This window comes from Rasamsonia emersonii, assembly GCF_000968595.1.
Source record: "Rasamsonia emersonii CBS 393.64 chromosome Unknown ctg1118621760101, whole genome shotgun sequence".
NCBI classification, from domain to species: domain Eukaryota; kingdom Fungi; phylum Ascomycota; class Eurotiomycetes; order Eurotiales; family Trichocomaceae; genus Rasamsonia; species Rasamsonia emersonii.
The window spans coordinates 179,064-191,353 of NW_013563186.1; the positions used below are offsets into that span (position 1 = coordinate 179,064).

At 49.6% G+C, this 12,290-nt stretch overlaps 5 protein-coding genes across 5 annotated transcripts; 3 read left to right on the top strand and 2 right to left on the bottom strand.

Annotated features, from left to right (window-relative positions):
* Nucleotides 1-243: 243 nt before the first annotated feature.
* T310_4269 (Carboxylesterase) lies at nucleotides 244-1,869 on the top strand (the record flags this gene model as incomplete). Its single annotated transcript, XM_013472906.1, has 1 exon — nucleotides 244-1,869. One exon carries the CDS (start codon nucleotides 244-246, stop codon nucleotides 1,867-1,869), a length of 1,626 nt encoding a protein of 541 aa, XP_013328360.1.
* Nucleotides 1,870-2,453: 584 nt separating this feature from the next.
* On the top strand, nucleotides 2,454-4,182 carry T310_4270 (uncharacterized protein; the record flags this gene model as incomplete). The annotated part of the gene is made up of 2 exons (XM_013472907.1): nucleotides 2,454-2,898; nucleotides 3,440-4,182. 2 exons carry the CDS (start codon nucleotides 2,454-2,456, stop codon nucleotides 4,180-4,182), a joined length of 1,188 nt encoding a protein of 395 aa, XP_013328361.1.
* Nucleotides 4,183-4,711: 529 nt separating this feature from the next.
* T310_4271 (Cytochrome P450 oxidoreductase OrdA-like protein) lies at nucleotides 4,712-6,661 on the bottom strand (the record flags this gene model as incomplete). Its single annotated transcript, XM_013472908.1, has 6 exons — nucleotides 4,712-5,111; nucleotides 5,164-5,435; nucleotides 5,498-5,736; nucleotides 5,794-5,945; nucleotides 6,263-6,395; nucleotides 6,460-6,661. The coding sequence occupies 6 exons, from the start codon at nucleotides 6,659-6,661 to the stop codon at nucleotides 4,712-4,714; spliced, it is 1,398 nt and encodes a 465-aa protein (XP_013328362.1).
* A 425-nt stretch (nucleotides 6,662-7,086) lies between these two features.
* On the bottom strand, nucleotides 7,087-7,649 carry T310_4272 (uncharacterized protein; the record flags this gene model as incomplete). The annotated part of the gene is made up of 3 exons (XM_013472909.1): nucleotides 7,087-7,209; nucleotides 7,325-7,432; nucleotides 7,485-7,649. The coding sequence occupies 3 exons, from the start codon at nucleotides 7,647-7,649 to the stop codon at nucleotides 7,087-7,089; spliced, it is 396 nt and encodes a 131-aa protein (XP_013328363.1).
* Nucleotides 7,650-8,121: 472 nt separating this feature from the next.
* On the top strand, nucleotides 8,122-9,758 carry T310_4273 (uncharacterized protein; the record flags this gene model as incomplete). The annotated part of the gene is made up of 4 exons (XM_013472910.1): nucleotides 8,122-8,280; nucleotides 8,340-8,818; nucleotides 8,878-9,390; nucleotides 9,740-9,758. The coding sequence occupies 4 exons, from the start codon at nucleotides 8,122-8,124 to the stop codon at nucleotides 9,756-9,758; spliced, it is 1,170 nt and encodes a 389-aa protein (XP_013328364.1).
* Between the last annotated feature and the right edge of the window lie 2,532 nt (nucleotides 9,759-12,290).

Sequence of the window (12,290 nt, forward strand, 5' to 3'; positions counted from 1 at the left end):
ATGTCCCGTGCTTGGAACGACGAATTATCTGATGATTCTATTCTACCAGCCAGATTACCCAGGCCATGGATTGCGTAATCTGATGGCGTGGAGGAGGTCGAGATGGGTCTGTCGACAGTAAATAATTCGAAGGATGGTCTTATATATGATCATCAGACATGCGATCTCTGATGTTTCAACACATCCATCACTCGTTTCACTGAACAAGACAAAACAAACAATCGGTCAATCGCTTGGTTCTCCATGCTCCGTCGCTTTCTTCTCGCCAGCCTGGCTGGCCCTGTCCTGTCGGCTGCAGCGACTTACCCGGTCATCAACACCAAATATGGCCCTGTCCAGGGCGCTGCTTCTGAATATCGAGACGGCGTGACCGTCTACAAAGGCATCCCGTTCGCCGCTCCGCCAACCGGTGAAAACCGATGGAAGGCTCCGTCTGCGCCTGCTCCCTGGTCGGACGTCCTGAATGCGACGACTTTTGGCCCTCAGTGCGCCCAGCCGTACTCGTCTGCCGGCATCTTCTCGACGGGAAACAACCTGACTAGCGAGGACTGTCTGTACCTGAACATCTGGACACCCACGTACAACGATACCAGCGATCTCCCTTCGAAGAAGCTGCCCGTCTACTTCTGGATCTACGGCGGCCGTTTCGAAGGCGGCTCCGGCGACGTCAAGACCTACGATGGGTCCGGCCTGGCCATCAAGGACATCGTTGTCGTCACGACGAACTACCGTCTCGGCGCATTCGGTTTCCTTGCCCATCCAGAGCTCTCGGCGGAGTCCGGGCACAACAGCTCCGGGAACTACGGCCTCCTCGACCAGCAGTTCGCCCTGAAGTGGGTGCACGAGAATATCGCCTTCTTCGGCGGCGATCCCGACCGGATCACGGTTGGCGGCCAGTCCGCTGGCTCTGCAAGCTCCCTCGACATGATGTGGAGTCCTCTCTCGCGGGATCTGATCAAGGGCGTGATCTCGGAGAGCGGTGCGCGCGGACCCCATGATCCCAACACCGGCGGCGTGGCAACCAGTTACCGGACCAAGGACACGGCGGAGGCGCAGGGCGTCGCGTTCCTGAAGACGCTGAACGTGTCGTCGATCGCGCAGCTACGCAACGTGTCGACGCAGACGCTGATCAACTACGGGTCGTTGACGGACGACTCGGTGTACGAGGGCACGCGCTTCGAGACGCTTTTCTCGGGGCCTCCGCTCTGGCGGCCGGTGATCGATGGCTACGTGCTGCGGCACGGCTACGGCGAGGCCCTGCGGCTGAACGACCACGGCGACGTGCCCATCCTGACGGGGAACAACAAGGACGAGGCGGACGGGGGCGCGAGCACGCTCGCGGCGTACAGGGCCGACTACACCGCGCTCTTCCAGAACTTCTCGCGCGAGTTCTTGGCCGCGTACCCGGCCAGCAACGACACGCAGGCCAGCGAGAACAGCGACGAGCTCTTCCGCGACATGGCCCGCGTAGGGACGTGGCAGTGGGCAGCAGACTGGGCAGCCGGAGGCGCCAGAAGCAGCGTCTACACGTACTACTGGACGCACGCGCCGGCGGAGAACCGCGGCATGGGCGCCTACCACGGCTCCGAGCTGTGGTACGTCTTCAACAACATCCCGTACGCCGACTACTCGAACGTCACCTGGGACGCGGCCGACTATGCGATCGAGGCCATCATGTCCGAGTACTGGGCCAACTTCATCCGCACCGGCGATCCCAACGGCGGCAATCTGACCTACTGGCCGCCGTCGACCAATGCCAGCAAGACGACCATGTGGCTGGGCGATTCGTGGGGCGTTGGTCCGATTGCGGAGTCTCTGCAGCGAGTGGAGTTTATTGAGAGGTGGTTCGCTACGTTGCCTGAGTGGTAGATGCATTATCACTCATGAGCATCTTGCGAAGGGAGGTCTGTCTATGTACAGTACTGCATATTAACATGTACACTCACATGTATATATACACACACATATGTGCAGCGTTAAATACCTATAGGACAAAAAAACCCATAAGAAAAGATAATCTACCAGCTTAATATCCTGGTGAGAAGAAGAAGAAGAAGAAGAACTTAATGAATTAGTCCTGTACACCGTGATGATTATATTGATCACAAATCTACTTAATGAGGTAGTAGCAATCGATCAAAGATCTACGGTGAAAGCGGCATTGCTTCTGGATCATGTGACTGGTGTTTATCATGCACCTTCCTGCCCAGTAAGAACTTAGCAATCTACACACCTCACACAACTCCATTTCCTATCCTCAAGAGCTTGCCTAGCGAATTGCATACTGTAGGTCTCTCAGACTGAGCCGGTTTTTTTTAGTATGCCACCGGCTTACCTAGTTAAAAGTGAGAGCGGCTACAAAATCCTTCAATGACCTTAATATTGGATGTTAAATTGCATTGGGGACACGAGGGAATACACTCTATGGTCCGCCTATTCTCTTCCAGCTCGCCATGACTTACTTCGATATTTCGAGCGATCAGGATATCCCTGGCGGGTTAGGATTGCCACATAGGTTTCCCCCGGAAATTCCACCGCCGCTTCCGTTGTCTTTCGACACGGTGAATGAGAACCGCCCTCTTGCTGCTTCATCGCGGTCCTCCAATCTTTTCCGATTGCCTGTGGAGTTGTTGACACGCATCGTCCAGCTACTTCCGTCCTCTGCGCTGGCGGATTTTGCCCTGGTCAATCAGGACTGCCGGCAGCTTTCTCGATCACGACAATTCGCACGTGTCCGTTTTGACTATTCCCTGAAAAGTCTTGACCTGCTCAGGGTTCTGGTCCAGGAGGGCTTCGATCGCGCACAAAACAATGGATTAACGAAATCTCCAGCGCTCGGAGCTTGCACACGCCATGTCCCAGTCGGAATTCTGCGTGAACATTTAGAAGCTCGACATGGTGTTTCCTGGGACGAGGATTTTTTTCGATCGTGATGAACTGGAGCGCGAAAGAATGGTGACTGAGGCGAAAGATTCCTATTTTAGGACTTACATCCCATTTCTGCGGATAGCGATTGCAAAAGCCTTCCAAACCTCCAGGTGCTGGACTGGAGAGATAGGTTTACAGCCTCTCGCTCCTTTTTCTCCGACCTTGCCAAAAGCCCGGTAAAGCATCTCAAATTGTATATCGATGTTGATAAAAAGTTTGAGCTTGACCCGGAGGGTCTGCGGCCGAATGGCAGTTGGCCGTTGAGCACTCTCCATCTCGATCTGTCATCGTTCAATTCTCCTTTCGATTCTGTGTCGATCTCTTGCCTTTGCTACAGCATCCTCAGTGCATGCGCGCCCACATTACAGGATCTGGTGTGGATTACAAGTGACGACCCTGGAGATGAAATGTTGTCCGGCCAAGTCTGCGACATACATTTCCCAAAACTGAGAAGGTTGAAATTGTGGGGACTATCACCATCTGACTTTTCCTTATTTGACAAAACTCTTAGATCGGAGAAAGAATGCAACATATCACATTCTGGAAATTGACAGTGATGGTCGTCATCTGGAGAAGTATGGCACACTTGCCTCATTGGACACTCTCACATGGCATTTGTTTGATTCTGAAGTCAAGCCTGAGCTTGGTTTCCTGAAATCCAACCCTCAATTGACCAGGCTGTCCATCTTTTGGCCTCAACATCCAACAAACATGAGGGAAGTCGTCTCCCTTTTGCCTCGATCATTTTCCCGTCTGAGATCTTTGAGACTGACCTGGTATGGTACTTTCATCCCTGAGGATGTACTTCGGCTTCTTGGCACCATTACAAGCTTAGAACAGATCTGTCTAGCTGCTGGGCAAAAGTTTTATTGGACGCCCGAGTTTCTAATTGACCATGACGCTATGCGACACAATCTGGCCCCATTGAGGAACCTAAGAAAGATTGCCTTTGATCGTGACTCGTACGACATCGGTGTTGAAAACCCCGAAAGTTACTATAGTGTACCAAATCAGCTCCCCGTCGACGACGAGTTTCGCTTGCACTGGGAACGGAATCATAGGGATATGATTGTAACCGAAGCAAGGAAATACATGCGGGTATTTCCAAAGCTGGGGTGGCTCTACATCGGGCAGCTGCCGATGAAAATCGATGCCAATTCTGCCCAAGGCGTGGTGGTTCTATCAGAAAGAGATGAAGATATTACCTTGCTCGACCGTGTCTTTGGGTACGCAGGAAAGTTTTTCGTCGAATAACGACCAGAAAAAAAAATGATCTCGCGACAAAGATGGGTATTTTGACGGTTCAACTGCTCCGTAAACCTTAGTGACACGCCCTCTATTATTTGCAGGGCCCTTCGCCACGCTGCCCATAGTGCATTGTCGCCCCTGTGTCCACGGGATATGAACCCTCGACCGTACCGCATGATTGATTCGATTCACGAATCGTATGGACCTATACAATAGGTACATACAATGCTGGATACGCGTTTCGGAAAGAAGGATATTAGCTGCTTATGCAATCTCAACCTGACAAGCACCGGAAACCGCACGACTTGGCTACTGTCAGTCCACTAGGTGCCATTTATTATAACCATTAGAGAAGCAAAACAATCTTAGCTAGATCTAGGTAAGGAAGGTCTTACCTAGATTGGGAATTATTATTAAATTATTATTGATAATTTGATTCGATGAAGCGCGTAGGCGCAGATATATACATATATTTTTTTGTTCCTTCCTTCTCCCTATCGAATTACGCATTACGAATTATAATTATAGTCAAAAATTAATAGGTAATATTCTGCAGCACCTCGGCATCACTCTTCTTCCAGGGATGTTCGACTTCGACGGCGCGAACGAGCTTCTCGTGCTGGGGACTGCGCGGCGTGATCCTCGTCTGGAACGGCGCCGGATGGCTGATGACGCCAGGTTGCATTTCCACCACGGGCTCCACCTCCTTGCCATTCTCGTCGAGCGGCTTGCCGATGTTGAAGACGGCCAGGGAGAGCGCGATGCTCAGGTACAGCGACGTGTCGGCCAGCAATCGTCCTGGGCAGATGCGACGGCCGAAGCCAAAGGCCAGGCTGTGAGGGTCTGGCTCGGGCGGGTGCCCGTCCTGTTCTAAAAAGCGTTCGGGTTTGAAGGTCATCGGGTCGTGGTATGATTTGGGGTCGTGGAGGAAGCCCCTAGCAGATGGAAGTTAGAAAAAAATAGAAAGGAGGAAGGGGTACTATGTACCAGATGTTCGGCAACAGCAATGCGCCTTTTGGAATCAGATACCCCTCACAGACATCGTCCTCCGTAGTCATATGAGGAAGACCCATAGGGGCCACGGGGTTCCAGCGCAGAACCTCCTTCACAATCGCATCGATGTACGGAAGCTTCTCCCGATCAGCAACGCCTGGGAGCCGCTCGGTGCCAACGACCCGATCAATCTCCTCCTGGGCCTTCCGCTGAACCTCTGGGTGCAACATCATGGCTAAGAAGAAGCATGACAGCGACGACACAGTCTGTTTGGTAAGGTTAGCGTGCAAGAAGAAGAATGAACCTGCTGGATGGGATTGGAACCCACCGTATCAGCAGCACCGCCATATAGCGAGGCCGACGACCATTTGATCACAAACTCCTCTTCCTCGTCGAGATTTCCCTGTTCCAGTAACTGGGAGACATAGGACGGCTCATTGATGCCCTGCTTCATCTGCTGTTTGACAAACGCATAGGGTCTTTCGGCAAGATCGATGAAGACCTTTCTCCACTCCTTGGCCTTGCGCTTGAACCCGGCTCCGGGAAACCACTCCGGGATGTGTTTCACTAGCTATATTAGAATCATCTCGTCTGATATGATGGAGATCAGGAGCAACCACTTACAGGCAGGGATCACGTCCACGAGGTAAGCTCCTGTTGCGGCCGAACGTGAAAACAAATCGAGCGCCGTATCCGCCAGATCGATCAGAGGATCGTTCTTGTGTGGTTCAACTGTATAGTTATAGGCAAGTTTCAACATGATCGCCCCGGCTTCCCTGCATGCTGCGTTTAGTTTTCCTCCGCGCGTCGTCTGTTGCAAGAGAGTGAAACCGACTTTCGGATATGTTGAATCAGATTCTCCGGCTGCTGGAGGATGCGGAGCACAAAGCGACGGGCCTCAACCTCCTGCAGGTTATCAAAGCGCGAAACGGCCGCAGACGTCCCGATGAGCCGGCCCATGTTCTTCCGGTAGGCACGGAAACGATTCGAGTACGTCTGGGAGTTCAGGAAGTTTTCGCAGCCAAGCCTGTAGAAAAGATCCGATCAATCCCCCCATATTCCAGACAATGCGGACGACGAAAACAAAACGCACATTTCACCCGAAAAGACCAGCCGGGGTCGGGAGGAGTGTTTCGACGAACGCTTCTCCATGAGTTCGAATGCCAGGTTCGAGTCATTGAGGATGATGAGGGTCTGTCCTAAGACGGTCACCGAACTGATGGGACCTATGTTTTCCGTCAGTAGTTTCTTCTCGACGGGTTGCTCTTGGATGGCAGCACTTCTACCCACCGTAGAGGTCCTTATGGCGGAGCCAATGTAGCCATTCTGGTTTCCCTTTCTGAGGGAGATCGGAGATGTTGCCCACGAGTGGCTTTGGTTTGGGACCGGGAGGCAGCGGCGGGCCTCTCCTCTTGGAGAGGAGCAGCACTTTGACGAGATATGAAACCAGACTGACTAGCAGGATACTCAGGACGGGAGACAGCGTCGCCATGATGACGTTGGGGTTGACAGGGGAGGAGCAATGCAAGCCCAGTCAGCTTCAGATTTCGCCATGAAAAAGAAATAATATACGGAAACTGTTTATTATTATTTGCTTACTCGAGTCTTGTTTGCCCACACCCCTCCCCTCCTCCTGCATTAGTCGTTAACGTTAATCAGCAGATAAACCATGGAGCAGGTGTCAGTTCGCATTTTGGCATTTTGGCTTTGACCTAACCCTCGAGCGAGGGACTAAGCGGCACTAAATCCACGATGAGGAGATGGCATTGTTTCTTATATATGGGCCGGTCTCGCGGAAAAAGCCAATAGGATCGCGCCCGGCGTGTTGGCAGCATTGATTGCCCTCGCACTACACCACCATTCTGGTACTGGTGACGATTCAGATCGAGAATAGACTTAGGCGGTTGATTTCTTTCTTCAGCATTCTTCACGGGTCAGGATCGTCCCGTTCGTTTGGTCTGCAATCTTATCGTTTCTGTGGTAGACAACCGTCGCCTTTTCTTGTATGGAATCGTTTTTGATTTCATTTGTTGTATCGTTCTGATTTCGCAATAGACAGATTGGGCGTTTTGATGTTTCTTTATATTCTGTCAGTCCGTCCCTGGCGGTCACGTGCAGCGTTTCTGCAGCGATCTCTGAAAGGTGTACTCCATACTCCGTACGTGGCCCTGGCAGCCTGAATGCCTGACAGCCTACAGGCCTGTCTCGATGCACGAGTAAGATTCCAAGGACGAGCAAGGATGCATGATTCAGTATCCGTCCCCTAGATGCTAATTAGCAGTCCGTGCAAACTATGCTGCGGAGATCACGCATACGCGAGGTTCCGTCTGCGACAAACCATCCGGGGGAACGATCCATCGCCTTAACCTTGCGGCTCGGGAACTCCACGCATTGGACCAGGATCGGTCCAGACACAGCCCGGCTGAAGCTTGTACGCTGCAGAAATGCCCTGAGACCAGTTGACAAGCGCCTGGCCCCATGCTGGTCGAACCACGGCTCGGCCCCCGAGTATCGAGTCAACGCCACGCCGCAGCCGGCAACTCGGGCCGGGGCGGCCACGGCGTGCCGTCGACCTGTCACAGAAGCCTTTTTTCTATGAATGCTGGTTCTAGGGAGAGATATAAGCCGTTTCTGAAGAAATCTGCAAAGACCATCTCTACAGATCGCGCTTGGAGCCGACGGTTTCCCGTCCCAAGCCGTGCCAGATGCGCCAAGGATGCTGCTAACTGCCTGGGCGCTTAGGTAGGTAGCGATGTGCCTGCTAAATATATAATAATAATAATAGATTTTGGCGTTAAGAACTGAGACCTGTCAGGCTATCAGTGCTAATGTACGGAATAGTAGGGCCTAGGCGTCAATGCACATCGATCATATAATACATCAGAATCGGTTTAAGATAGGTCCTCGCCAGCTGGAAAGGGCCTGTTCTGTCTCCCACTCTTCGATCCCAGCATGGAGAGGGATTCTTCCGACAGCAAGCAGTCATGGTCGATTGCGGTCCTGGCGTCGATGACCGCCCTGGCGGCGCTGGCCGTCGGTCTTCGACTGCTCGCGCGCCATGAAAGGAAGCAGAAGCTGTGGTGGGATGACTGGCTCATCATATTCTCCCTGGTAGGAACTCGTCTCGCTGCAGATTCATGTTTGTTTCTGGCTCACATGGACGACTCCAGGCGTGGAATCTGGTCGTCATGGGTTTCATCATCGGCATGATCCAGTACGGCATGGGTCTTCATGCCACGCAGATTCCAATGGATAACCTGGTCATGATCGCCAAGTTCCTTCTGATCGCTGAGATCCTCTACGTGAGCAATCTGGTCTGGACCAAGATCAGCATTTTGATGATGTACTACCGCATCTTCCACTTCCCGTTTTTCAAGCGATGGGCGTATATTATCGGGGCTTTTATCATTATCTGGCTGATCCTCGTTATCTTCCTGTTTATTTTCACCTGTGTGCCCATTGAAAAGCAATGGAACCCCATGGTCCCTGGCCACTGTATCAGCCTGGTCGGAATTGGGGTTGCCAATTCGGCATCAACGATTCTCTCGGATCTGGCCATTTTGATTCTCCCGATTCGGCAGATCTGGAAACTGCAGTTGCGAAAGGCCGAGAAGGTTGCCCTGACGTTTGCATTTGGTCTTGGTTTCTTGTATGTCCTGCCCGATCTCTCTATTCCACTCCATGATATCTGTCTGACGATACCTCCAGCGTCATCTTTGCTTCTGCCTACCGCCTCGCAGTCGTTCTCACCTACAACGAACTCGATGCCTCATATTCTCTTGCTCCGGTGGTCGGCTGGACCGTCATCGAAATGTCTGCGGGCATCGTGTCGGCCTGCCTGCCGACCCTCCGCCCTGTGCTATTCCTCCTCGCGCGCAAACTCGGCATTCAGAACTCGTTGAGCTTCTTTCGCAGCGAGTCCTCCGCCGCCCTGACCAAGAAGAGCCGCCAGAACCTCGTCAACGGGGCCCAATCCGTGGGCGATTCGGCCAACGACGGCAAGGCCGGCCAACGGCCCTTCTACCGTCTCCCCGACGAGTCGCGATCCGCGGAGCAGAACCGTGTCAAGACGTCCTTTGATCCCACGGCAGCCGACCATGTGTACGTCAACACCGTCAGCAGCGGGATGGGGGGCGAGGGAGATACCGAGACGGCGAGCGGCGACGAGGTTCCATTGCAGAGTATTCGAGTGCAGAAAGATTTCACGCTAGTCCACCAGAGGTGAGAGGCGCAAAAACGGGGGACTCGCACGTGAAAAGGGAAAAAAAAAGGAAAAAAAAAGAAAAGAGGGCAGGATACCAACCAAAAATAAAGCTCTCTATGCATAAAGATACCATCTGCGATGCGGGTCAAAAAAGGGAATTTTTGGGAAGGATTCGGGTCTGTATATATATACATCCAAAATGTATACGGAGAACTTTTTTTATGTTCTTTAGCCCTAGAAACAGGCAGGGCCAAAACAAACAATTCTTATTACAAATCTTCTTACTATTATGTTCTTAATTTCTTGTTTAGGGTTTCCTAATGCCTATACTATATAATACCGTCTATAATTAAATAATAAGTATAGATTAGACCTATCTAATTAATAGAAGGAGGTTTTTCTTTATAGACATATCTTTAGTTATCTTTCTTACCTATCCTTCCGAAAGGAGAACAAAAAAGAAGAAGAAATAAGAGATTATAAAAACATGAAGATTAAGAGCCAATAGTCGAGATTCTAGATTTGATATTAAAGAAGTCAAGAGTTCTAGTTAATAGAGTAAATAGATTAGTCTTTATATATTGAGCTCTTCACCTTTTTTTTTTTTTCAACTCCTTTTACAGTCTTTCCTTTCCTTTCCTTTTCTTTTCTGACCAGATGCAGAGAAAAAAAGAAAGAAAGAAAGAAGGATTGGATGAATTACATACTACTAGTAACTTCTGTCTGTATGGGGCCTGAATACAATTTCTGCCACAAACACACACATTGGCTAAATGAAAGCAAAATGAAAAAAAAAAAAAAAGAGGACTTGGCAAGCAATTTCATTCAATTTCTACATCTAGAGACAGGTCCTAGAAAGGAAAACTCACGGGGCCAAAAAGGAAAAGAAAGAAGCGGAGAAAGAAGGGGAGGAGCTTCAACAGCTCATTCTCTTCTTCCTCGCGAGGTGAATGAGGGTCACTTCCATCCCGGGGTAGGCAAATGGGGCAGTAATCCTTCCTTTTTTTTTCCGAAACTGTATGTAGATTTTGCTGTCGCGGATCAATCATCGTCGTCCTCGTCATTATCATCCAGACTTGCGTGTTGAACAGAGATAACACGACGATCTGTCAGGTATTTGCAAAGCTAAAAGGTGCCAACATATGCGGAGAGCGAAAGAGATTAACTGACCAGACCTTGGTGATATGTTTATATAAACCGGTCCTCATGCAGACGAATATTCATAGCTTGAACAATGGGGGCCACAGCCTATGGAATATGGCCATCACAAGGTGTGGCACCCTTGCTTGCATCATCATTCCACTCGAGCATTTTCAACTGTTGCATAATGGTGACCTCCATCGCCCTTCAAGTTCTGCAACAGAGGGTGGAGATATAGATGCAAGTGGCCGTGTTGAAGATGGGTTCGACTAAACCAAATTCTCTCTCCCAATAGGTATAGTTCTCTAGGGATTCTTCTGCGCCTTCAGAAGCCAGAGTGTATCCGGATGTAGGTCCATACCTTATCTTCCGTGAGCACTGGTAGGGTTAGTTAGCCCTTTCATCAGTCTTTGTGAAACAGAAAGTAAGAATTCATCTTTTTTTCCACATCAGAAGGAAAATTCCTTTCATCGACAGGATATTTCTTTAGCATTAAAAAAAATTCCATGGCAAACTGCTCTCGTTTGATACCGAGACGTCTCAGCTCTTCGTCAGAGATGATAGGTACTCTTTCTTCTCCTGTCAGATTCTGGTCTAGAGCTGTTATATCCTGTCTTGCCCTAACATCAATAAATAAGAGCGTTAGAGAGCAGCATTTGGAGGCACTGTGATTAAGAAAATTCAAAGTTACAATGACAAAGTCCGTCGCGCAAAGGACAGAAGAATGAGGCCGTTATACCATATAGTCGAGTCAGCTTGTCAATGAGACAGACCTATGGACCTATACACAGCTCCATACCTATCGAGCAAAAATCTAGAGCACTCTGTCGACTACTCTTCATGTCGCGTGCAGCGACATCGACGGCTACACCCTACGTATGTATTCGAGCATGTGGAGTGTCCTTCCATTACACTAAGGACCATCTGTGGCCAGTTTAGAAAGAACATCGCTCCTTACATATACTCACCTGATGGCAGGTGTTCTGTATCTCTTATTAGATTAGAGACATTTGCACAGCCTCTTCTATTATTGCTGCCTAAAGACCTGCAATTTATGGCTCTATATGTCTTTGTAGAACAAGTTCTTATCCTAGTTCTTATCCTAGTTATTTAATTTAGTCTTCAGAGAATCCTCGTTTATTGCCACTATTATTATGATTGTTTGGGTATTAAGCGTTTTATGGTTATCTTGTTGGTTCTGCTGACTTTTTTTTGCATTGGTAATAGCCCGTCATCAACACTCTTTTGGTAATGGTGACCTGAAGTGGACAATGCTATTGCTATAAACTAAGAAGACAGAATGCTGTCCAATTTATATAATAATATAATTCAAGATATTTTCTCACCAGGATAGAGATAAGGAAATAGGGATCATTAAAAAAAAAAGGGACTCATCAATTGAATTGTCCGGAAGTTTTTTTTATCTCTGACTAAAGTAGATTAGTAGGATCAACCTATGCTATTTAGAGACGCATTATCTCTATTTGTCTTTAAAGTGTGGAAAAGGGGTTTGAGAAAGTAATCAAGACACGTAGTAATAGGTTATATCTTGAGGATCTATGACCAGGTGTAGCAAGGCAATATCGTATTCATTCTGCATGGAAGATACTTGACAGAGCTACGATCAAGGGTGCTCCAAGCTACTAGGTACATAGGTACATACATGGACAATCCATACACGTGACTACTACCCATGTGATCTGAGGATGGAGTAGCCATGTGGTTCGAGTATGGACTATCCATACGATGGAGATCCCATGTTGTCTCACGACACCAT